Below are 24,909 nucleotides of genomic sequence, written 5' to 3'. Positions count from 1 at the left end.
AGGAAAGTCAATCTGTGTCTGATCCGTTGCAGTCCGTCTGTTTAAATACCTACGTGTACTGCCTTGATTTGGTCAAATAATTAGACTATTTAATCCGTCATTACTGCAATTAGTTAATTCTGATAAATAATACACTGTAAAAAATGACTGTGAAATTTACATAAAAACTATGTAAAATCCCTACAGAAAAGTATTGTAAACTCAAAAACATATATTTTTTGTTTAAAGTACAGTGAATTTTTGGAAACTATTAAACAGAATGTTTTTGTTATATTTACAACAACAATATGTGATTACAATCAAATTTATTTGTTAAAACTACAAATATTGGTAACAAAAACAGAGAAATACTGTAATACTCATAACAAAACAATTTAGTTAATTTCACATGCAAATATTGTAAAAACTATAGTTTTAGTCAGTTGTTTTAAAAAATACAAATATATGTAAGTCACTTTACAAGTTTATGCTGTAATTTTAACATGATTGATAAAATGATGCAAATTGACGTAGGCCTATTTAAAATGTTTTCACAAAAAAGTTTTATTGTGAACCTGAGAGGTTACCTATCTATTTAAATATAAAAAATATACAATTTTAATAACATTGCATTTATAATTTAGGCTATTTGTAGCATATTGTAGAGTGTGTGTATAAGACATTCAAATTATTGATATATGCAAAGTAACACTGTTCAGTCCTAATCCTTGTATGCTTTATGTTTCTTTTAGTCTTTATCATTATCATTTTCACAGGCTAAACAACCTAACAGTGCCACCTCTAACCACTTGTACTTTTACTCTCTCATTGTGCACTGAGTCCTCCTAATTTTGAAATTTAAAAGTGCGCAGCTGAAGTTCGTCTCTGATTGGATAATGACGTGAGGGCGGGAGAAGCGCGAACCATTAGCCGTTAGCGTCACTAAGGAGCCAGTGTGCAGTCTGCAGAGCAGAGAACGGAGCAGAAATCTTCGGACCACTTCATTTTAAAAGATTTTAGGACAAATCTACAAGTTTTTTGGAGGGTCTGTGGCTGTTCAATTGGAAGGTAAGCTTCATATTTAGGCTACTCTTTTTTCGAGACCAGACGAAAATGTGTGCTGAAAGCTAGCTAGCTAGCACCAGTCCATATTTAAGACCAGTAACGTTAGCTCAATGTGTGATAACTTAATTCAGCTGAAAAGCACAGGCAAACATTTGAAATCCTAAAAATGATCACCTGCGTCTTTTGTAAAAGCAAATTTGTTACATTAAGAGGCTATGTACTGCATTGCAGAGTACATAGGAATGAGCCTCATTGTCTTTTCAAATGTGCTGGCGCCAACTGTAGTCAAACATTTACCACTTACTCAGCTTTCAAGGGCCATTTTTATCGTGTGCACAATGCACCTGCACCGCAAGCTGCTCCTAAAGCTGTTGTTGCGGATTTAAAATGCGCAGTTTCATTATGTGCCCGCAATTTACACACGGTGAAAGAGCTAGTGTCTCACTTAAATGATCATTTTGGAGAGGGCAGGTCTGTGTCATGTCCAGTAAGTGGTTGTAAGCATGTGTTTACAAAAAAGTCATCATTTACTTCTCACATGTGTAGGAAGCATAAAGCATGCTCCCCTGATGGTATTGATGACATGTACAAGGAAACTCGCCTTCAGCCCCCAAATGTCATTGCCAGTACAGATGATTCAGAAAGCACACATGAAGCCATGCCAACAGCTAGTGCAGCCAGTGATATGCCAGAGAATGATAGTCAGTCTTATCTCAGAAACATGTGTCTCTTTTACCTTAAACTGCAAGGACAGCTGCTTATTCCTGCCTCTACTATACAGACTATTGTTGAGGAGATGCAAAATGTGCACGAGTTAGGTCAAGCCTACACAATAACTAAAGTAAGTTCTTTATTAAAAAATGATATGAGCCTATCAGATGAAGCAGTCACTAAAATATGTGACTGCATTAAAGAGTCAGATTTGTTCTCTGCCTGTCATCAGGGACAATTAAGAACAACATACACCAGAAATCAGACATTCACAAAAATGTTTAAGTACACGGAACCCCAAAAAGTGCTATTGGGAATGGATGAAAACATGACACAAAAATTTGCGTACTACATACCAGTGGCAGAAACTCTGAAGAGCTTTTTGCACTCCCAGTTATGGAGGAATGCACAGCCACAACAGTTTGGAGATCCTGATGTAGAGGTTTTTACGGATTTATATGATGGAAAAATTTTCAAATGTCACCAGTTCTTTAATGAAAACCCTGAAAGCCTCAAACTGATTTTGTATCAAGATTCATTTGAAATTGTGAATCCCCTGGGTTCTGCTAAAAAGACACACAAAGTTCTTGCAGTTTATCTTTCATTAGCAAATTTACCCATTCATTTGCGTTCAAATACTGATAATATGTTTTTAGTCTTGTTGTGTGTTGAGAATGACTTAAAGCGTTTTGGAATAGCCAAAGTTTTCTCAGAGTTGTTGGCAGATCTGAAATCCTTGGAGACAGATGGAATAAATGTAGATGGAAAAACAGTAAAAGGGGGTCTCTACTGCATTGCTGGGGATAACCTTGGTTCTCATTGCATAGGTGGGTTTACAGAGAACTTCAGCCGCTCTCAATATTTTTGCAGGTACTGTGACATCACGAGAAGTGAGTTTGAGGCTGATCCAAATGCCTGTGGTCCTCCACGCACCCCAGAGACGTATGACACAGCTGTTGCTGATCTCCAGGCTGAAAACATCCAAGACGTCAGAGGAATAAAGGTAAACTCTATCTTTAATACCCTTGAGTCTTTTCACGTATCCCAACCTGGTCTCCCGCCTTGTTTAGGTCATGACCTCTTTGAAGGAGTCTTGTCATATGATCTAGCACTGTACTTGAAGAACATTATAAAAATGAAAAAATGGTTCACATACTCACTCTTAAACAGGCGCATCAAACAGTTTAAGTACAAAGGATCTGAAGCACTCACAAAGCCATGTGCTGTCAAACCTGACGGAGCCAAGTTATCAGGGCAAGCCATTCAAAACTGGAACCTTCTGAGATTGCTACCAGTTTTGATTGGTGACAAAGTGCAAAATCATGAGGATGAAGTATGGCAGTTAGCTCTCCAGCTAAAAGACATTGTGGATCTTATTTGTGCTCAGAACATTTCCTTGTCCCAGATAGCATATCTTGACATTTTGATCCAAGAATATTTGGAGTTGAGAAAGATGATGTTTCCTGAAATTCAACTCAAACCCAAGCACCACTATTTGCGCCATTATTCAGCACTGTCGTTGAAATTTGGTCCATTGAGGAGATTATGGACGCTTAGGTTTGAAAGTAAACACAGTTATTTTAAAAGATGTGCCAGACACTTGAAAAACTTCAAAAATATTTGTCAAACATTGTCAGAGCGTCATCAGATGTATCAGGCATATCTTTTAGCTGGGCAAGAATGCAGTAAACTACTGCAAGTGAAGGACAGCTGTGCGTTTTATCCCAACCTCTACAGTGACGCTATTAAACATGCAGTCAGGGAGTTAGCCTTTTCAGAAAGCAATACCACAGTTGCCACAGATATTCAGTACAAGGGCACTGCATATAAAAAAGGACAGTTTCTTGTGTACAGAAATGATGAGTATATGGAGTTTGGTGAACTTCTACTCATCTTGATTCAAAATGACACATCTGTGTATGTTTTGATGGATATCCACAAAGGCATCTTCCTCTCAGAATACCATCTGTATTCTGTGACAAAGGACAGTCTTGGGTTACAATGTATCAACATTAATGACCTGCCTGATTTCTATCCTTTGGTATCATATATTCTTAATGGATTCCAAGTCATTCCACTAAAACACAGTATTGTGGCAAAATAAAGTCCAATTAAAGCTGTTAATTGGACTGTTAGTTTGACATTAATATAAGTGTTACCTGATGCATGTCCCTGTTCTGTTAAGTGTATGTACTGTATATTTTTTCTGTTCTGCATTTCTTCTTCAGTGTAAATATGAGTGACTCAGGGCGAACCTTCCTAGATGTCGCCATCATGGAAGCCCTACCAGAACTTCAAGTAGTAAACAAAAACATCCTGGAAGAGCACTTGCAGTCCATTGGAGTCGAGACGTATGATGATCTACGCTTCGTAACGGAGGCTGATTTGATGACAGTATTAAGACCTGTACAAGCCAGAAAGCTTCTTTCTGTTTGGAAACAGAAATGTAAGTAAAAACACCACAACACACAGCTATTCAACAGCAAAAGCAGACATGGACATTGTGTAATATTGTACAATGTGAATCATAATCTTATTTTTTTGTCATTTAAAGACCAAACTCCCGAGAACAGCTCACTATCATCTGTGGAAGCCTCACCTACCCAACTGCTGTCATCGCTCTCTGTTTCACCCCAAAGTTCATCGTCAACCTCCTCCAGCAGCCTAGGACTTGACACACAGTGGGAAGACAACTTTGAAATTCCATGGAGTAAATTTCCTGAGGAAGTGATGGATTCTTTGGAGAGGGGAAAAAGGCCAGGCCCAAAACTGAGGAGGCAAATGGTCCGGATTGTTGTGACTGAGATGATGGAAAAATGCCCCCATGTAGGTAAAAAGCATTCAACTGATGTTGCAAAGCAAATGGTGGCAAAATATCCCAATTCTCTGCAAGATGTAATAGAGGGCGATATTGTTGGAACAGGCTACCATTCCCTTGTAAAACAGCTGCAAAACAGAATCGAAAATGTGAGGCGCACTTCAACACCCAAAATAAGAAAAAGAAAACATCAGGCTGATGACTCAGACCACACAGATGAGATCCCATTAGAAGAGAGAGCAGCAATGCAGGACACTTACGGATGCATTAAATGGAATGTGAAATTTCTGCCCCGTGAAGAAACTCAAGAGAGCCAGCACCAAAAGAAGGAAAAACTCAAGGAGATGTTCCAACAATCTGATGCCAATCCAGAGGAGGTAAAATGTCTAATGAAGTCCACTTTTTACACACAGCGTCAACATGTCAACCAGGGAAAAAGTATCAAAAGCCTTCGAGAGGAGTGGCCATTTTGGTTTGACGAACTTGGCATGTCGGTCCACTTCAAGGAACTCACTGGGATTGACCTCAAAGAGACATTCACGCGAAATTTGGATTTGAAGGGAAAAAGGCTTCTCAACTACATGACCACAGTTTATGTCACCAAGAGTAATAAGTTCCTTCAGACTTATGCAAGGCTTCAGAGGATGCGGGGACAGCAGAGTGGCTGCTCAGATGATGTGAAAGAGATGGTCCTGCTTCTGCTCAGCTACTTTGATGAGAAGGAGGAGTCCATGTTCTTCCATGTAGAAGATACCTGTCTGGCAGAAGAGGTCCAACTGGAGCAAGTGCCTCTGACACCTGCTGTTATTGTCTGTGGTAAGTCTGTTTCATATCTCTTTTTTTTAATTGCACTGTTTATAGAATCTGTCATGTGAGTGCAGCGCTTATTAATATAACCTGTTAAATAATTTGTTCATAGGACAGTCCTGCTATTCCTCAACAAGGTACATGCTGAGTCTGGATCGGAACCTCATCAACACAAACATCTCCTCCTTCATTTCTGCATTGTGCCTCATGTTCGGGAGCTACTTCTGTTTCAACATCCATTATCCATCTGAGCTGGCTTCAACTCTGGAGTTTCTTCAAAGGTGAGTAAACATGGCATGGCATTTCTCAGACCTGTACTTTAATTAAGCCTAAAATGGCTAAGCTACACAAAAACTGCCTTAATAGTTCCTAGGGCCAAAAACTGCCCCATTGAAACCCATTAAAACCACTATTTTTGATCCCACGTTTATCTTGACAAAAACTAATGCATTCCTTTATGTTAAGATTTCGGTTTGGACCACAGGCTTTCAATTTGTAGTTTTTATATTTGTCCATCAGGTGGCACCACTTTTACCCATTCAAAGCATGCCGCAAAGTTTCACACTTTTTATTGTTTTCTGGAAGAAAAGTGTGTGTGCTATTGATGTCGGATAATGTTGTGTATGTGTACTCACTAAATGCATTTAATGGAAATTATTTAGTTTTTTTTGTATAAAAACAGCATTATGTAGAGTTATGTAAACATACTGGCATTGAAAGGGTTAAAAAGCTAAAAATATAATTAATATTTGATATGTATATTTCAGACTCTAAAAGAGTGACATGTTTAAAGTAGAAAAAAATATCAAAATATACTATTTTTATAGCAGTTCATGGGAACAAGCCACGTTTTGGCTTTAAAAACATCCACGAAGTAAATAAGTTAAGAACACATGAAGTTTTTTTTTTTAACTGATCAATTAAAATGCTTAATATGCTTTTATTCTACAGGTGTTTTTTCTCGATAAACCCAGAAAAAGGAACTAAGGTGGAGAATAAAAACTCGAAGCGTCGTCTCAATCTGAACCCTCGAGTCCTCACCCTGATCCAGGACCTCTCCGATCACGAGTGGCGTTAAGCCTAAATATGGACTCCTTCTGTGCACTCTGACTGTTTGTTTGAGAAGAGGTACTGTTACTTTTCGCTTTGTTCAATCCACAATGTGTATTATGGTAATTAAGGCACAACGTAATTTTTGTTATTTTGCAAAAATACCTTAACAAACGTGCATTCTTATTTTGAGGGGGTACGCCTCTCCACAGATCTGACCTGTAACTTGGCCTGTTGGCATCACGTGATTGTCTCCATGGAGATAGATAAGTTTTATGCCATACTGTGGAACATTCAGAATGTAAACAAAATTTTGATTGAATTGGGTTGTTGTTGTGTGCCTGACACTTAAACTTTGTTTGTTAAAGTTTGTTAAAAATGTCCAGATTTAAAGAGGCTAATCTTCTGGAGTATCTCAACTTGGATTCAGTCATAGTTCAAGAACCATTATATGTAGCTTCTTTGCATGTTGTATCTGTTGAAAAAAATGCATCCAGTTGTTTACAACTATTATTGCTGTTAAATAAATTTCCCAAAAGTGATATTTTTCTCTCGTCTTTTCTCAAGATGTATTTTTGCAGGTTTATACGTAAATTTTACATTATAACTTGATTATTAAAACATAAAAACACAGCATATTTTGAAGAGATTTTATATATAATATACAGAACCATTCCATTTAAAATGCAGAGTTTTACTGTTGTTCTACCGGTTTAAATTAGTTTTTGTTTGATATTTCCCTGTTAATTTTATCATTTATTGATGCACAATTAGCAGTTATTACATGTAAAAAATACAGGAAATGGTCTATTTATATACAACACCGTTATGTGAAATTAACAAAAAAAAAATTGTAGACTTAACAGTTTTTTAATGTGATTCAGCCGTGATTTCATTCACTGTAAATCAATTTACATATTTCGTCTGTAAAGTTGTCTACTGTGCTGCTGTATTTTTTACAGGAATTCTCTGGTAACCACAGCTGCCAGCGTTTTCCTGTAAAAACAACAGTTTTTTTTTTACAGTGTATGACTAAGAATTATGACAAGTATTTTTTAAAATATGTTAATATACACAATAATAATCTTTCACATTGTAATCCTTTTATTTGTTATCTTTTGCATGTCTGTGCACTGCTGCGCGTCCTGTGTGTGTAACAAGCAGAGTGTATGCGCATTGTGCACCCGCCTATATAGGCGCATATTACTATAATGATAATGCGCCCTTAAAATAACAGTGAAACACTGTGCCATTGACTTCAGACCAGGTTTTTGTTGGTCACTAGTGCAATTGCTCTCTGCTGCCTCAAGATAGCAATGCACCAACAATACACTTGACCACACCTCATTTTAAGACCAACACGCCCATGGGCGCTCTGAAGGGCGCAAGTGCATTTGCTATTTTAACAACGTGGGCGCTTTGCGCTGGGTGTAAGATAGGGCCCTTATTGTTGCACTGTCGGACATGTTCCTTTATTACCATAAACACATTAACACAGAGCTGTAGTTTATTTTCCCACATACACCATCCTGCTGTTGGAAATGCTCACTAGAGCGCCAAATGTGGATTGATCCGCTGCTAAAAAAATTGTCTCCAATAAATGCACAGTTTTCTCCTGGTTGCATAAAAACTGTGGCCAACTGTTCTTGCTGAGCCTTTTCTGAAAATAAATAACTTAATAACTATATTTGAATTTTTTAGTGATTTACAGTATGTGCAAAAGTTTTAGGCACCCTAGATGTTTAGATTCTTATCCATTATGCAATACCATCAGGGAGGTGTCTGATCGGTCCCAAATTTATTCATGACATGACAATGACCCCAAGCATACAGCTAGAGTCATAAAGAACTATTTTCAGCAACAAGAAGAATGATGACTCCTGCAACAGATGTTATGGTTTGGCCCCCACAGAGCCCTGATCTCAACATCATAGAGTTAATCTGGGATTACATGAAGAAACACCTGAGATGGCCTAAATAATAAATCCACAGAAGAACATTCTTTCTCCAGGATGGTTACAACAACCTACCTGCAAGTTACCATGAAAAACTGTGTTAAAGTGAACCGAGGAGAACTGCTGTTGTTTTAAAGGCAAAGCTGCTCACAGCAAATATTGATTTCATTTAGGTTTCTGCTGTTTACTCAACTTTGTAAGAAGTTAATTGATAAATTAAAACAATTTATAGCAATATTTTTGTAAGCATTCACACTTTACTTTTAGTGCCTAAAAGTTTTGCACAGCACTGTACGTCATCAATAGGAACCGAGGGACTCGAGGCCATAGACATTTTTTAATTCTTACTGACTGTGGTTGTGGGCTTGTCAAAATATCTTGGGTGGGTAGGGTCCTGCTGGGTAACTTTGGATTCATGATCTCAGTAGGCCTATCTCTAAAATCCTAGCTGTCGTCCTATTTCTAGCACTATAGATCCTCTGAACACTTAAAGCTGACATGTCCTTTGATGTAACAACATATTACAATAATTCATTTGCCATAGTATTCCTTGGCACTGCTCCTATCACTGCAGTGTGCCTAACCAATGCAGTTTCACATCGAAATACCTAAGCTGGTCCACAGCGCAAAGGTGCAGACACAGACTCCAGCAAAGACACATCTGGATGCACCAGACGTGGTGGGTGATGTATGTATCAGTTGGGCGGTGCTTCGTTTTTGCTCTGCCGTTTTTCAATATGGCGGCTGCGTTACAAACTTTCTGATTTTACAGCTAAACAGTATAAAAAAGTGTGTTTCTGAAAACATTTGAGGCATAAAATAGACAATGCAGTAACAGAATCTTGATTCATATTTCAAAATCCAAAGTGTGTCTACACAGTCATTTTGTGCAAAAATACATTTAAAAGTTGATCTGAAGCTTATATGAATAATTGTATAGTCTGAGCACACACATTTACAGTCTTTTTAGCATCAAATTCCCTCTTTATGTTTCCTTGGACAGTGTTTCCCTGTTGAGCTGTGGTGGAAGTATTGTAACAAAAAGAGGGACTTTGGCACTAAAAAGACTGTAACATGAAAGATATCTATTTGATTTGACTGATTTGGATGGCTAAAGATTCATACTAGCTTCAGATAAACTTTTAAATACATTTTAGCACAGAAGGACTGTGGATTTTGTCCCCAATCACTTACATTGTAAGTGCATTATGAAGGGATCTTCTAATGAACAGGAGGAATGGTTATAGCGAGAAAAACATGTTTCAGTGTTGACATGGGCACCTGACTGTTTTAAGACAGACTTGAAAAATTGTGAACCTATCCTGTAATGTACCTGATGGTACCCTTCCCTGAACCTATCCTGTAATGTACCATCAAGTACATTACAGGATAGGTTCAGGGAAGGGTGAGTGCCTAAGAGTACAAATTACCTGTGGAGAGAGATACAAGTTAATATTTACATATCACAGACAAGAACTCAAATCCTGTGTTTAACAAAGTTAACATTTTCGTATCACAGAAAAGAATTCAAATCCTGTGTTTCATTAAGTCCATAAGGTTCAATAGTATTAGGGTGAGTGCCTAAGAGTACAAATTACCTGTGGAGAGAGATACAAGTTAATATTTACATATCACAGACAAGAACTCAAATCCTGTGTTTAACAAAGTTAACATTTTCGTATCACAGAAAAGAATTCAAATCCTGTGTTTCATTAAGTCCATAAGGTTCAATAGTATTCAGTTCATAAATCCAAAATGCCTCCCTTCTTAAGAGCTGGTTAATTAAATTACCACCTCTTGGATTGGGTTGCACTCTTTCAATGCTGATAAATATGAGGGAAGTAGCCGACCCATGTTTTTTCTCCTTGTAGTGTCTAGCAATGGCAAAATCCATATTTCCATTTCTAATGGCAGTCTTATGTTCAGCAACTCTCAGTTTGAAATGGTGCTTTGTTTGGCCTACATACATTTAGCCACATGGGCATTTCAAGATGTAAATGAAATGTGTGTAGACAGTTAATGAATTCTTTCTTTTCAATCATATTTCTTTTCTGTATGAGGTTGATTAAATGTCTTGGTATCAGAAAAAGTTGATCTGAAGCTGTCTTGGTGTGTTTGAACAGTGCGCACATTTTCCACATCTATAATTTCCATACACATGTTGAGAAAGCCAATTAGTTTTTGCAGGTTCCTTATACATGGGACTGAAACAGTATCTCTGACGTTTCTTCCTCTCTTGAAGCAAAAACAAGGTCTAGAGGATGACAAATGATTAAAACTTGGGTCACATTCTAGGATTTTCCATGTTTGTTTATAATCTGTTTGACTGGCATAGATGCGGTACAATATTCAGACACATTTTGCTGAGCAAACCTTAAGAAGCTACAGGCGAAAAGTGTTGTTCACTCCTAATAAAGTTACAGTGTGCGGTGGTTAATTTTGATTTTCTCCTAAGATGAAAATGGCTGTGCATGGGGAGTTCTGTTCACTTCTGTATAAATATGTTAAACAATTGTTCCAGTACAGTATTTGAAGTTGGACACAAAGGAATTTATTCAGTGTTGTGTAATGTATTGTAAATCCAAGTTTATTTTTAAAAAGTAATTACCAGACCAATCCTGAAAACACTGTTCATCCATAGGAGACCCTGAAATGCACCCTGAAGCAATAATAAAATAAGCAACAATAAAATGATGTAAAGTATATAAAGGGACTCTAAGGCATACAATTAAACATTCTCAGATAAGACTCTTAACTTGATTTGAGACAAGTTTACACCGTAAATGGGCCTGTAGATTTGAAACCACCACCTGAAAAGTCCACCACCTTGTACTTTTTACATCTTCCGGGTGTAGAAAGTACTCCTTTATGCTGTGGGAAGTTGTAGTTCACTGGTGTCGTACAATTGTTTGAGTATTATCTTCCTACAGCAAAGAGATGTTTTTGTTTATGTTCGCCTTAAAGTCCATCCAATCGTTGAACAAATCAACGATTGGATGTGCCAGAATTTTCTTCAATTAAACAAAGACAAATTGAAGTAATTGCTTTTGGAGCCAAGGAAGAATGTTTTAAAGTCAGCACTCAGCTTCAATTGATAACGTTAAAAACTACAAACCAAGCCAGAAATCTTGGTGTAGTCATGGACTCAGACCTGAATTTCAACAGCCACATTAAGACAATTACAAAGTCAGCCTACTATCACCTAAAGAATATATCAAGAATTAAAGGACTTATGTCTCAGTAGGATTTGGAAAAACTTGTTCATGCATTTATCTTCAGTGGACTTGACTACTGTAATGCTGTCTTCACAGGTCTCTAAAAAATCGATCAGACAGCTGCAGCTGATTCAGAACACTGCTGCTCGAGTCCTCACTAAGACCAAGAAAGTGGATCATATCACTCCAGTTCTCAGATCTTTACACTGGCTTCCTGTCTGTCAAAGAATTGTATTTATTATAAAGCACTGAATGGTTTTGGGCCAAAACACATTTCTGATCTGCTGAACCATCCAGACCTGTCAGGTCATCTGGGACAGGTCTGCTTTCTGTCCCCAGAGTAAAAACTAAACATGGAGAAGCAGCATTCAGTTTTTATGCTCCACATATCTGGAACAAAATCCCAGAAAACTGCAGGTCTGCTGCAACTCTCTGGTCTTTTGAATCACAGCTGAAGACTTTTCTGTTTGCCGCTGCCTTTCATTAAACCAAATTTGAAGGGTTAATATTTTACACTGCACTGTAACTTTTATTCTCTTGTTTTATCTGTCTTATTCCCTTTCAGCTTCTTTTTATTTCCAGATTTAACACTTTTTAATTATTGTTGCTTTTATATTCTGTTTTGATGCCTTTTATGCTCTATGTAAAGTACTTTGAATTGCCTTGTTGTTGAAATGTGCTATAGAAATAAACTTGCCTTGCCTTGCCTTAAAGGGAACCTCAGCAGTAAGACAAATCACCATGTTAATTTGGATCATGTAAAATAAAATTCAAATAAATAGTATTTGTAATGTTAAGCAGAGGCTGTAGAGCAAAACTGTACAGACATTATACTGTACACAAGCTGGATGCTGAAGGCACAGCAAAACGTTCTCATAGTCAGGTGAATTTATTTCCTATGAAATGGCATTAACTGGGGTGAGACCAAACAAAACATATCAGAGATCATAGGTCATTGCCCAGCCGGGAAATCTCCTCCAGCAGAAAGTCGACGTCCTCTTGCTGTGTAGCAGGGTTGGAGAACACACACCTGAAGAAATTGACTTTAGCTTCTAAAGGCTGATAGCCAATCAGAACAGAGCCTGTCTCCATCATCCTGCTTTTGATCCGAGGGGCCACCTGGAAACATGGTGGAGTGGTGATCACCATCAACAGTATGAACCACTTTTCTTTATTTAGTCCGTATACTTTAAACTCTTTTCATCCATTTGCAATGTTCAAAAAAAATCTTAATCTGTTACAGTATTGGTACAGTGTTGTAGCTGTGCTTCCTGACCATTGCTGAATGAGTCCAGAAGTACTGACCAAATGGAGTCTTGTGTCTCTATCAGGTCCAGGTGGCAGGGTTCTCAGACTGGGAGGAATGTACCAGAAACACACGTTGCTGTGCTCCGGCTGTGTGAGAGAAGCATGGAACAAATGTGCCCGTTAAGAAGGTATTTGTAGATTTAAATGCATCTGTCCTGGTTGTTTCAGATATGTAGTTTAAATCCAGGATAAATTAGATTGAAAAGTATAAGCCTTTTAGATGTCCAGGTTACATATAACCATGGTTCAACAGCATTTCAGTGATTATATTTTATCACATGGCCAGGGCCAGTTTTCACACATCAGCGTAGTCAGTACTCTTGAAACAACAGTTTAATGTATCCAAATTGATCTTGATCTAGATGTCTAGAGGTCTTTAAACCATTAAACACCTACTTCAACAATCAGTCTGTATTAGATAGTTTATCCATTTCCAAACTACCATGGAGACTCCTAGAAGACCTCCTACGCAACTAGACCAAGATGGAGAATTTTACTTTTAAAGAGGAGGTATTATGCTTTTCCTTTTTTTCAGACATAAATATAATGTCACAATGTCGGATATTCATGTTAAAAACATATATAGCAGTAATCCCTGTGAGCAAAAGGCAGCAGCTTCAGACTGCTCTGAACGCTGGGTTTCCAACGGTTTTTTCTACTTTCAGCCCGGGCTGATGTGAGTTTGTGACGGATTTCTTTAAATGGACATCTCCTACATGCACAGCGAGTTCACTGCTCCAGAGTAGTTATGGAGTAGTTACGCCAAGCCATGACGCCATTACACAAGACAGCAAAGTAAAATAAGTCGTTTACCTGTTGGAGGTGTGCTGGTTGTCTGCAACTCTTCATAAAACATCTCACTGTGGCTGTTTCTGTTTGTACTATTCCTGCCTGTGTTATTTCTAACTGATCCGCTGAACAAACAGCTCCAAATAGCTCCATACGTTGTTGTTTCAACAGGTTTTTAGCACCGCTAACAAAGCTCCGCTAAGTCAGTGAGGAACACGTTTTTACTTCTACTACTTTAAAAGCTCTTAATTTGAAGCAGCAAAGTTACAGAAGTAAAGCTGGCCACTCAGAGCAGAGTGGGCTCATCGGGAGGGGGGCCTTAAAGAGACAGGAGCTAAAATGGAGTGTAAGAGAAACTGTGCATATTGAGGGGCTGCATAAAGGGCCAGTATGAAATAAATAAGTTTTTTGAGTTTTTTTAACTTTGAATCATGCAGAGCTACTCTAGTGGAATCCAAAAATAAAAATTTAGAGCTGAAATGAGCATAATAGGTCCTTTTTAAAATAAAACTATAATTTGAACACAGTACACAATGTGATCAAAAAGATAATGAAAACCAGTCCAACTTTGTTTTTGAAGACAAGTTCAAAGTCTGCCCTCCTCTGCAGTTGATCATACAGATACTCAGCATTCTCTAAGCATTTGTTGACCTGAGATCCAAAGCCCTCCGAGCCCTGAGAGAGTGAGAGATGCAGACAGTTAAACAGGCATACAGAAGTTTTAACACAAAGTATTACGAAGGGGGCAGTTTGAGACAAATTAGTGAAAAATAAACTGAGCAACACCCATTAATGTAAAAGTAATGTCACCTACTAGACACACATACACACCAAACTGTATTTCTGTGTCAATCAGTGCTGTAGTGCGAAGCTCACAGACGGTTAAACTTCATTTAAACATTTTTGACCTGTACTTAAGTTTTGTAAACAAGTATAGAGTCACCCAGCAAAAATATATGACATGTTGTCTGACATTAAATTCTTATCTGTGATATTGTATGGAGTTATGGCTGCAATTTAACATCTCTGTGTATCAGCATGGTCTGGCTAATACCTTTTAAAAGAATAATATATTATACTAAATAAAAGCTGTGTATTCTGGGTGCTTTCTATTCATATTTGTGTGTGTATGTATGCCCTGGGACTTTGGGATTTTATTCGGCCATTAATGAAACCAACCTCTACTTCACCTGGTTCTTTATTCTCTCTGTCAACAATGTATTCAACCTGCATCAGCATATTTTCATTACATTTACATTAACCTGATAACACTGAGGTTACACCAATACTGTACATGAATACCTTTGCTTTCCACATCAGCCAGAGTTTGAAGACATCGACATGTCGGCCACACTGGATGCTTTTATCTCCAGTATCGTAGCTCACATCATAGGGTTTGTCTGTCTGGAAAAGGTACTCAGCCCCTAACTCATTACACTCCTGTAAGAGACCCTGCAGAGGAGAGACACATGGCACATTGACACAAGAGACAGCTGTACTGTCGATTATACATGGGTAACCTTTAGATGCTACAGGGAAGAAAATTGTGTTCTTAGGAGACATTTGGAGTGATTGTATGAAAAAACTAATAGAGTAATGCTGGACGGTTCAGATTCTGAGATGAAAAACTTTTTTTGCCGCCTGACCTGCTGCTGCTAACAATTTCAGAGAATTTAGACTTTTGAGAGTTCAGTTGGCTGAACCCAGAAGTGGCTCTGCAGACTGACAGTCATGATGAATTATTGAGGTAAAAACTTTTACAGGACTCACTGCTTTTACAGTCAGGTTAAAAAGCGGGTTCCAGCTGTGCATGTAAGACCATGAACACTTAATGTGACATTTTAAAAATCAAATTTTCCTTTAAAGGTGCAGTGTGTAAGATTTAGTGGTACCTAGCGGTGAGGTTACAGATTGCAACCAACTGAATATACCCCTCCCACTCCCCTTCCAAGCGCGTAGGAGAACCTATGATGGCTGTGAAACTCTTGAAAAATGCAAAAGGCCCTCTCTAGAGCCAGTGTTTGGTTTGTCCGTTCTGGGCTACTGTAGGGCTACATGGTGGTGCAACATGGTGGGCTCTGTGGAAAAGGACTTGCTCCCTATGTAGATATAATTCTAAGGTGCTCATTCTAAGGTAACAAAAACAGAATTATTCTTATTTTACTCTAATTAAAACATACTTATGAATAATATATTCCATCTCTGCCAAGTCTGTTCTGATAGATGCCACTAAATTCTACACACTGCACCTTTAAATTGAAGAGATGAGGATAACATCTTACTCTCTTCTTGACCAGTATGGCAGAGCACTGCAGAGGGATGCCCATCATCTTGTGAGGATTCCATGTTACAGACCAAGCTCTGGAAAACAAGTCAATCAACAATTGATTAATTGAACAATACCAGGCCCTGCTAAAGATGACACACCAAAACCACCCAGATGAAGCCTTTGCACGAGACAGTAACACACATGTAATTTGTGATGAGCTGCAACAAGCTTGGTGTTGTGGAAAATAACCAGGCAAGGATTTACAGAAAATCAGGTCAGGTGGTTGGCATGTTACTTATCAGAATCTCACTGATTCGGTGTTTGTTGAATGTCAGTGTGACATATTTTGCTTTGAAGGCTCTTTGAAGGGTCTTGGCGATGATGTCTCACACAAATTCCCAGAGAAAACAAAGACATGCTGTGTGATGTGGTTGGTTTGCATGTTGATGCAGTTACCGTTCAATGCCCTGTAGTTTCATTCTGTGTCTGTCTGACATCAGCAGGCCTCCACCCCAAGCTGCCTGAAGTGATTAAAAAACACCAAGTATTCACAAAACATACTGATCATGTAAGTCCTATACACTCTGGCTGTATCAGAACATAAGTGTGTGTGTGTGTGTGTGTGTGTGTGTGTGTGTGTGTGTGTGGCAGTGGTTGAATGACCTCATCACGTGTTAACTACAGGTATGTGTATGTATATGTGTATACATACTGCGTATGTATTATGTGTACAACAAATATTCATAGTTCACCTAAATCCCCCAACACTGGATGTTTGTAACTGTCTTGTATAACTTGATTGTAAAACTTTCCTTTTTGTTAAAGCTTATAGTTAGGGCCGACCAGGCTCGCCTTGGATCAGCCCTTAGTTATGCTGCTATAGGCCTAGACTGCTGGGGGACTTCCCATGATGCACTGAGCTCCTCTCTCCTCCTCCTCCTCTCCATCTGTATGCATTCATGTAACATCAATGCATGTCACTAACTTTGCTTCTTCCCTGGAGTTTTTTGTGCTTTCTCATCTCACAGGAAAATCTGAGTCCCGGGCCGAACCTTCGCGGCCCTTCACAGTCCTGATGGCATCCTTCCCTGGCTGTTGCTGCTTGTGCTTGTTGTTGTTGTTGTTGTGATTTTTTTCTTCTGTCCCCCCTCCCCCTTTCCCTCTCTCTTTCTCTCTCTCAACCCAACCGCTCAAAGCAGATGGCCGCCCACCAAGAGCCGGGGTCTGCTTGAGGTTTCTACCCGTTACAGGGGAGTTTTTCCTTACCGCTGTCGCCAAGTGCTTGCTCATGGGGGAATTGTTGGGTCTCTGTATATTAAAGAGTATGGTCTTGACCTGCTCTATGTGAAAAGTGCCTTGAGATGACTTCTGTTGTGATATGGCGCTATATAAATAAAAATTGATTGATTGATTGATTGGTTGATTGATTGATAATAACTGAACTACTGAGAATGATTTATGGCCAATCTTTTCTTTTTTCGCAACCCCAGACAGAAGAAATGGACTGCACAGAACAAACTATATACATTCCAGATTCAGGATTTACATTTACTGTATACCGTCAAATAAAGAGCAAAATAAATGGCAAATAAAACCAGTGCATGAAAATGATGATTTGCAGTGACTTTATGTGTTAGAAGGGGATGTTGTGGTATGTAAGGCTAGCTTAAACACTAAGAACTAAGAACTAACCTACAACTATTATTATTATTAACTCAATTAGGATTAATAATAGTATTAGTCAAAGCAGCATGTTGCTGGGACAGTACGGTAACCTTAACAACCACATTACAGTACCCCATTGCAAGTCATGTTTTATACCCTAACCATTTGTACATTTTAAAGCATAATTATTTACCACAGGTGACCAAAATTTAGCTTTAAACAGTAGTTTAGGGAATGTTGAGAAAACAGGAGTGTTATTTTTGTAGTTATTTGTTTTATTTTTGCATTTTTCACAATTTGTCTTCAATCCTTGTTACTGCTTATGCAGAGAATACAGGGTATGGGCAGTAGGATACACTGTATCACCATCACTCATTGGCTTGGATCAGATCAATAACGTCAAATATGAATCTCAGAAGAAGAAGAAGAAGAAGAAGAAGAAAAAAAACGTGTGGCCTTCACTATATGCTGATGCTCTGTTGAGGTATATTAATCTACTTTCAGAAACATTTGATACAGCTTATGACCTTCAGTGAAGATGTGTTTCACATGACTGTATTTGTCTCTATTTTGATTTTTTTTTAAAAATTGATTGGCTTGTATAATTGAAACATATTGACATATCAAAATTTATTTAACAACTTAAGATCAGTGAAGTCTGTAGATGACATTTTTAGAGCAGAAGACTAGATGCAGGTGACTTGAGAGATTAAAATGATGAAAGAATTTTGACTCTAGGCCAAGCTGTCTTTCAGATAATTGTGAAAACGTGACCTTGATAATTACAGCATCACCTTGCGGTCAGTGAGTGTCAATATAAGTGCTTGAGTAGTGGATGGAATTTGCAACTCACCTGCCAATTTTGGTGTTTACAGGTCTTAGGGTTTTTGCTGCACAAACACTTTTAGCAGAGAAAAGTAATAATAATAAGAAAATTTTACAGGGTCACAGTAGTTAAATTGATTATTACAGTGCCATCTTGAGGTCAATGAGTGTCATTTTATGTGCCTGAGTATAGGGTGGAATTTGCAACCCACCTGCCAATTTTGCCGACTTTTGGTCTTATGGTTTTTGCTGCACAAACACTTATAGCAGAGAAAAATAAGAAGAAAAAGAAAGAAAGAAAGAAAGAAAGAAGGTAAAAAAATAATAGGTCTTCAGCAGTGAGCTTCGCTGCTTGGACCCCTAATGATTTATTTTATGTGAAGCACATTGTGTTTTTTATTGTTTTATCTTTCCATTTTTTAATTTCATTTATGTGACATTTATATACATTAGTTTGGCCTCTTTAAGACTTTTTAATTGACATTATTGAAATTGAAAGTAACAATAAAAAGGGACTGGTGTGTATGTGTGTGTGTGGGCCTTAAAGAAAGAGAGAGAGAGAGAGAGAGAGAGAGAGAGAGAGAGAGAGAGAGAGAGAGAGAGAGAGAGGCATGGGTCACCTTACATCAACATGCATCCACAGTGTGTGTTTATAACAGATGTCTGCGATGGCATCGAGAGGGTCAAAGGCTCCGTACACTGTGGTGCCTGCTGTCGCATTCACATAGAATGGAATCAAACCCTGAGAAAAGGACAACTGAGATTTGTAATACAACCATGTGTATGTACGATACTGTCAACTGTGACCGTATCCCAACAGACATCTTAACATTATTTTGTCTTCTTTTTATTCATACCTTTTCCTTAGCTGCAACAATGGAAGACTCAAGCTCAGCAGGAATCATTTTACCCCTTAAAAGAAAAGTAGACAAAGGTTCAGTGTTCCTTTTTTTAATGCATACTGTATATAAAGCATATCCACTTGACATCAGCCTGCTTTCTACAGGCACTCTAAAAGACTGTATCCAAAATAGATAGGAAGACTTCTGCAAATATTTATGTTCAAACACAGTAACAGGACAATGTTTTTTTAAAGGGACTTTCAATTCAACATGTAGTACATACACCGTAGCCCACATGCATGGAAAATTTTCTCCAAAACACCCACACACATACAGCAGCAACAGGTGAGCAAACATTTCTTTTGTCACACATGACATTGACTATTAACAAACACATGTACTTAGTGATTGTCTAACTTACCCACCTTTCATCACATTTCACCATGACCACATTCTCACTGCCCATCCCCAGCACTGCAGCAGATTTCTTTACTGAATAGTGACTCTGAATGGGTGAAAACACAACCATTCATCTTCATTTGTCTCCTTTCAATGACACTAAACAGGTACACTTTTCATTCAGCTGAAAGAAGTGGCTGCATTGTTTGGTTCTGAAAACTGAAGAGGTTTCCAGGTGCACATGTCAAGAGAAACTGAACACAGAGAGCATTAGGCTGTGATTCTACTTTGTAGGAAAAAAGTTGGTAAGATAGAGAGTCATAGTGTGTGAGGTGCCTGTGATTACATGTTCTGAAGTGAAGAGGGCCAGCTGCGGCAGATGTCTCATCCCTCTGGTCTTCACCTCTGGGTAGAAGTGATATCTGGCTACCAGGATGCTGTACAGGTTGGATATTGTACCTCCTTGAGAAAACAGAATGCACATTTTATGAAGAAGTTGCAGCCACACATGTGTTTGTGCTGAACCTCTTTTTGTTTGTCCTTGTGTCTATAATACTATACTATATACTATAAAGTATACACTACATATTAATGTCACTGCAGTACAATTTTGAAGGATACAATTATTTCCAAAAATTTTTGCTTTGCTTGGTGCATAAGAAAATAATTTACAGTATACAATCATTTACTATTTATATATTGTGTAAATAGTAGGGGTGTGCCCGAATACAAATACATTATTCAGCAAAGCGAAATAGTGGGTTTTATACGAATAATTGTTTCATACAAATATTTAAAAATTATTTGTTGGGGGTGTTCCCCAGAGATAAAGCTGAGCTACTGACACAAGCGAAGTGCTCCCAAGGGACTCTCCATAACCTGTTGTTCCCCTTCTCCTTTACAAAAGTTAGGTTGTAAAAAATAGGCAATAAATGAAAAGTGCAAAGCAATAATTGCCCTTGAAGTTCCTCCCTACACATTACACGGTGTGCTGTCACTGTGTTATGGGTGTAAAAATAGGTAATAAGGCGATGAGTGAAGTTTTAGCTCAGTAATCAGCGCAGTCATCTATGATCTGGGAGACTCCAGTTCAAGACCCGATGTGGGGACCTCCGTCATAAGGTAAAATTAAAAGTGTCAGAAAAACAAAAACAGGATTTTTAAGCCTCTTCCCACTTTTATTCGAATACAAATACAGACACAAATAATTTTGCTGCCTCAACAAATACAGATACAAATACAAATACTGGGATCTCACATCCCTAGTAAATAGTAAGCACTGTTAAAGCACCACAGAAATTCTATGTATCCATCATTCCACTAAATTCTGCCATACCTTCTTTGCATTTATTACCTGGACAGAAGATTCCATCTCCCTTATCGTCAGACCATCCCACAATGCTTTGCATCTTCCTCAGTAGAACCTCCTCCATGAGGATGAAGACAGGAGACACCTCATATGTAAACCTGGTAAACACGCTTTCATAAGTCAATTTCATAAATTGTACAGTTGTTTTAAAATCGTTTATCTGTATTATCTGTGTGTATGGGCATAAACCTTCCCATTTTTTAAAGATAAAACAAAGATGAATTGTATTGTAATTTCTTACAAAAATCACTTCACCTCACAAAATGGTAAATTCTTATATGTGTACAGAAAACAAAGACAATTGCAAATATTTAAGTTTAAACACCATTCCTGAGTGTAATGTAAATAACATATTTAAACCTGAAACAACTGAGCATATGCATCAACATTAAAAAAGAGGAAGAATAAAAGAGAGTGTGATAATTAAGAAATCCATCTCTCTGAGCTGTCACACACAGTCATGGGTGTGTTATCATACGAGGAAACTTGTGTGAGTACCTGAATGCACCTTAACTACCAGCAAGGTGTCCAAGCTTCCAGCTGGAGCTCTGGAAATAAATTTAAAATACAGCCCTGCCTGCATTATAACAAAATGTTTTAATAGCAGTGATGAAATCTTACATGTTAGTGTTGGCTGTAGAGGTCAGCCACTCACCAGCTACGCCAATCACATCCAGACCTGAGGATAGCTGATTGAAGAAACGGGGATGGCCTGGGAAAAGAGAAGGTCAAACTTTCTGTCATAACTGAAACTGAAGGAATTTGTTATTAAGGCTTCATTATTAGATAGAGATTCAAAGCATCATGAATGAATGAATGAATATAATGAGATAATTATGGTTTCCAAACACTTGAAATGTGCTGGTTCGTAAATGGCATACTGCACTGATGAACAGCATGTCACTTGTGTTCCACTGGCAGATAACACTACCTACAGCCATAAACTGATTCTTACTGACATACACCACTGCTGACTGTTGATATGCCACTACTGTATGCTAAATGAAAATATCATGCTGCTGATGTTTAACTGACATGTGCAACTTTTTATTGGCAGATAGAGTATAACAATGCTGTAATGTTAGGCTGAACAATAATCACTCCATGTAAGCAGCTGTTTCAGATGTGATTTGAACATTATACTTCATCTAGTGGGCCTAGCTGTAACTACATAGTTGTCCTTTTTTTCATAGTGGAAGAAGTGGAATAAAGCAGTAGAACAGCAGCGGCATACCAATAGTCAGCAGTGAAATGCAAGGTCACACTTGTCTGGTATTAGTGTAATATTTTAGAACTGACATAATATGACACCAAAATTAGCTACTAAGGAGGTAAGGAGCATAACAAACTGATTTTGCAAGGGTATTTGGAGTTGTTATAAATGAAAGATTGGGACACACATGCACACAGACAGACACAAACCTGTATTGACACCATACTTGAGTGTATCTCTACAGTCCACCAGTATTTGCTCCAGAGTTTCAGGTTGTTCAGGCAGGTCCAGACTGAAACCCTCCAGTCCCTCCTTGAGCTGGTGAGGATGGTGGAAATCCAGAACCTGTAACACAAGCAGCAGCATTTTTTAAATGTAAATATTGTGTATATATTATTCCAATAAACATATGAAAAATGAATACACAAACAATAATGTTTTTTGTTCTGAGTTTACTTTGTTCATTAAGGTCAACTCAAAATATACAACATACATTATGATTCTGGCCAAGCAATCACACCACAACATTTTCATATTGCCACATGTATAAGCAATCTTTTTTTCTTTTTTTTATAGTTTTAATGCTCTCTGCTCTGTTCATTTCTTGCATGCCTGCCTCTGCAGATTTCAAATATACACTGAATACATCTGCTAAGATATTATGAGCTCCCACCATCTATCCTTTCCACAGGAGATATAAAACAAATTTCCCTCTCTCTCTCTTTTGAGAGTTTCAAATACTTATGCTTCTGGTCCTCTTACCAACTGGGAAATAAATCACTCAAGTACAGACAGGTAACAAATTAAAGGAAAAACTGGTGCAGGTCTGAATGCTTGACTCCTACAGTGAGGGGATCTGGTGGCTCTGTTATGCTGTGGGAGATATTTTGCTGGCATGGTTTGGGTCCACTTGTCCTCTTAGAGGGAAGAATCACTGCTAATCAATACAAAGTTGTTCTGAGTGATCACCTTTATCCTATGATGAAACATTTCTATCCTGATGAGAGTGGTCTCTTCCAGGATGACAATGCCCCAATTCACAGAGCATGAGTGGTCACTGAATGGTTTGATGAGTATGAAAATGATGTGAATTATATGCTATGGCCTTCACAGTCACCAGATCTCAACTCAGTTGAACATCTATGGAAGATTTTGGACTAACATGTTAGTCAGCGCTCTCCACCACCATCATCAAAACACCAAATGAGGGAATATCTTTTAGAAGAATGGTGTTCATCCCTCCAGTAGAGTTCAGAGACTGTAGAATCAATGCCAAGGTGTACTGAAGCTGTTCTGGCACCACATGGTGGACCAACACCTTACTAAGACACTTTATGTTGGTTTTTCTTTTAATTTGTCACCTGTCTGTATGTGTGTCTTGGTCTTAGTCCTTATCTTCCTCTTTTTTCATTTAAATTCCATATCTATCAGCAGTACTCACTGTCTCCTTTTATTACTTATTTATCGCTTATCATCTCCTGTGTAGCAGATATAAACAGGAAAGGTTTGAACATCTTTAAGCAGAGATACTGTACAGGATTCAAACACAATAGCGTATTGCTGTTGAGTATATTGTTGAAACAGTACATTGATAGGATCAGTTCAATACCTTGGAACTCCTCTGACTTGACTTGCAGATGTAATCCAACAAGATGTTAACCAGCTCCTGCAAAAACCCCCTGGTCATCTCCTCACCTCCTGAAGCTGGGAGCAGGTCTGTGCACACACAAACCACACACACACAAACACACACCAGTCCCTTTTTATCATTATTTGTTATTGCAATAATTAATGTAAATTTAAAAGTCTTAAAAAGGCTGAATTCATTTATATAAAGGTAAATAAATTAAATTAATTATCAGGGGCCCAAGCAGCAAAGCTTGCTGCTGGAGTCTAAATCTCTAAACTCAAGTGAAAATGATATTCCAAAAATCAGTGGGAAAATCTAAAGACTTATATAAAGTAGGTTTTTGAAGAAAGATGCTTCTATAACAGAAGAAGCTCTGAATGTGAATGTATTGCATATGTATTTATTAATTTGCTAATTTGTAAGATAAAGGTTTTTTTATAAATATTGTAAATCTTTAAGTACCATTCCAGCTTCCGTTTTGCGACACATAAAACAAAGTTTTTGGTATTAACCTAAATTAGCTGTTTAAAACCCACTGAAGTTGCATTTGGTTTGGTTTATGGTCAATCAACAACTTGGGCAGAGTGGTTAAGCTCAATCAAACATGCCATCCATCAGTGACGGGAGCCTCCAGTCCAGACTGTCAGGAGAACACCTTCTGTATCGCTGGATAAGCTTTCACCTTTGCTGGAGATACTGCTGAAGTCATCAAGTGTCTGTTGTCTTTCTCTGACTGCTGCTGAGTCTGCCTGCTGTTTGTCACTCATGGCTGATTTATCAGCGATTCTTCCTGAAAGTGCAAAACATACATGTTTATGAGTAAAGGTGCCTCTCATTTAGTATGTAGTAGGGTTTTCCTTCCTTGTCCCCAAAATATGCTGCCTGTAGTGACATTTGACATATTGTTTCCAGTCATAACCACTTCTGCAAGATTTCTATTTGATCAAAGAGAGAGCTAAAAGCTGAAATCCATGGTATTTTAGAGATTCCCATCTTACTC

At 38.1% G+C, this 24,909-nt stretch overlaps 2 protein-coding genes across 2 annotated transcripts in view; one reads left to right on the top strand and one right to left on the bottom strand.

Annotated features, from left to right (window-relative positions):
• The first annotated feature begins 411 nt into the window (after positions 1-411).
• On the top strand, positions 412-6,972 carry LOC121907979. Its single transcript, XM_042427595.1, has 6 exons — positions 412-1,047; positions 2,626-2,758; positions 3,984-4,201; positions 4,310-5,389; positions 5,493-5,661; positions 6,332-6,972. Exons 3-6 carry the CDS (start codon positions 3,991-3,993, stop codon positions 6,456-6,458), a joined length of 1,587 nt encoding a protein of 528 aa, XP_042283529.1. The 5' UTR covers positions 412-1,047; positions 2,626-2,758; positions 3,984-3,990; the 3' UTR covers positions 6,459-6,972.
• Positions 6,973-12,448: 5,476 nt separating this feature from the next.
• gad3 (glutamate decarboxylase 3) overlaps positions 12,449-24,909 on the bottom strand; it is a 22,265-nt gene continuing 9,804 nt past the window's right edge. Inside the window, exons 2-16 of the mRNA XM_042427594.1 lie at positions 24,592-24,699; positions 23,889-23,995; positions 22,489-22,624; positions 21,688-21,778; positions 21,052-21,164; positions 20,044-20,159; positions 19,724-19,803; positions 19,314-19,368; positions 19,082-19,198; positions 16,423-16,487; positions 15,980-16,058; positions 15,000-15,149; positions 14,265-14,372; positions 12,906-12,995; positions 12,449-12,719 (exon numbers count right to left, since the gene is read on the bottom strand). Of these exons, the coding sequence (XP_042283528.1) occupies positions 12,546-12,719; positions 12,906-12,995; positions 14,265-14,372; positions 15,000-15,149; positions 15,980-16,058; positions 16,423-16,487; positions 19,082-19,198; positions 19,314-19,368; positions 19,724-19,803; positions 20,044-20,159; positions 21,052-21,164; positions 21,688-21,778; positions 22,489-22,624; positions 23,889-23,995; positions 24,592-24,699 (1,589 nt within the window). The 3' untranslated portion in view covers positions 12,449-12,545. The remainder of the gene's footprint in view (positions 12,720-12,905; positions 12,996-14,264; positions 14,373-14,999; positions 15,150-15,979; positions 16,059-16,422; positions 16,488-19,081; positions 19,199-19,313; positions 19,369-19,723; positions 19,804-20,043; positions 20,160-21,051; positions 21,165-21,687; positions 21,779-22,488; positions 22,625-23,888; positions 23,996-24,591; positions 24,700-24,909) is intronic.

Source organism: Thunnus maccoyii, chromosome 12, assembly GCF_910596095.1.
Source record: "Thunnus maccoyii chromosome 12, fThuMac1.1, whole genome shotgun sequence".
Taxonomy (NCBI): domain Eukaryota; kingdom Metazoa; phylum Chordata; class Actinopteri; order Scombriformes; family Scombridae; genus Thunnus; species Thunnus maccoyii.
The sequence above is the reverse complement of the archived record's forward strand: the minus strand, read 5'-3'. Positions and strand labels throughout refer to the sequence as shown.

Coding starts and splice junctions, on each gene's coding strand:
- LOC121907979 (XM_042427595.1), top strand. CDS start 3,991: ATGAGTGACTCAGGGCGAACCTTCCTAGATGTCGCCATCATGGAAGCC. Junction 4,202..4,309: donor TTCTGTTTGGAAACAGAAAT/GTAAGTAAAAAC, acceptor TGTCATTTAAAG/ACCAAACTCCCGAGAACAGC. Junction 5,390..5,492: donor ACCTGCTGTTATTGTCTGTG/GTAAGTCTGTTT, acceptor ATTTGTTCATAG/GACAGTCCTGCTATTCCTCA.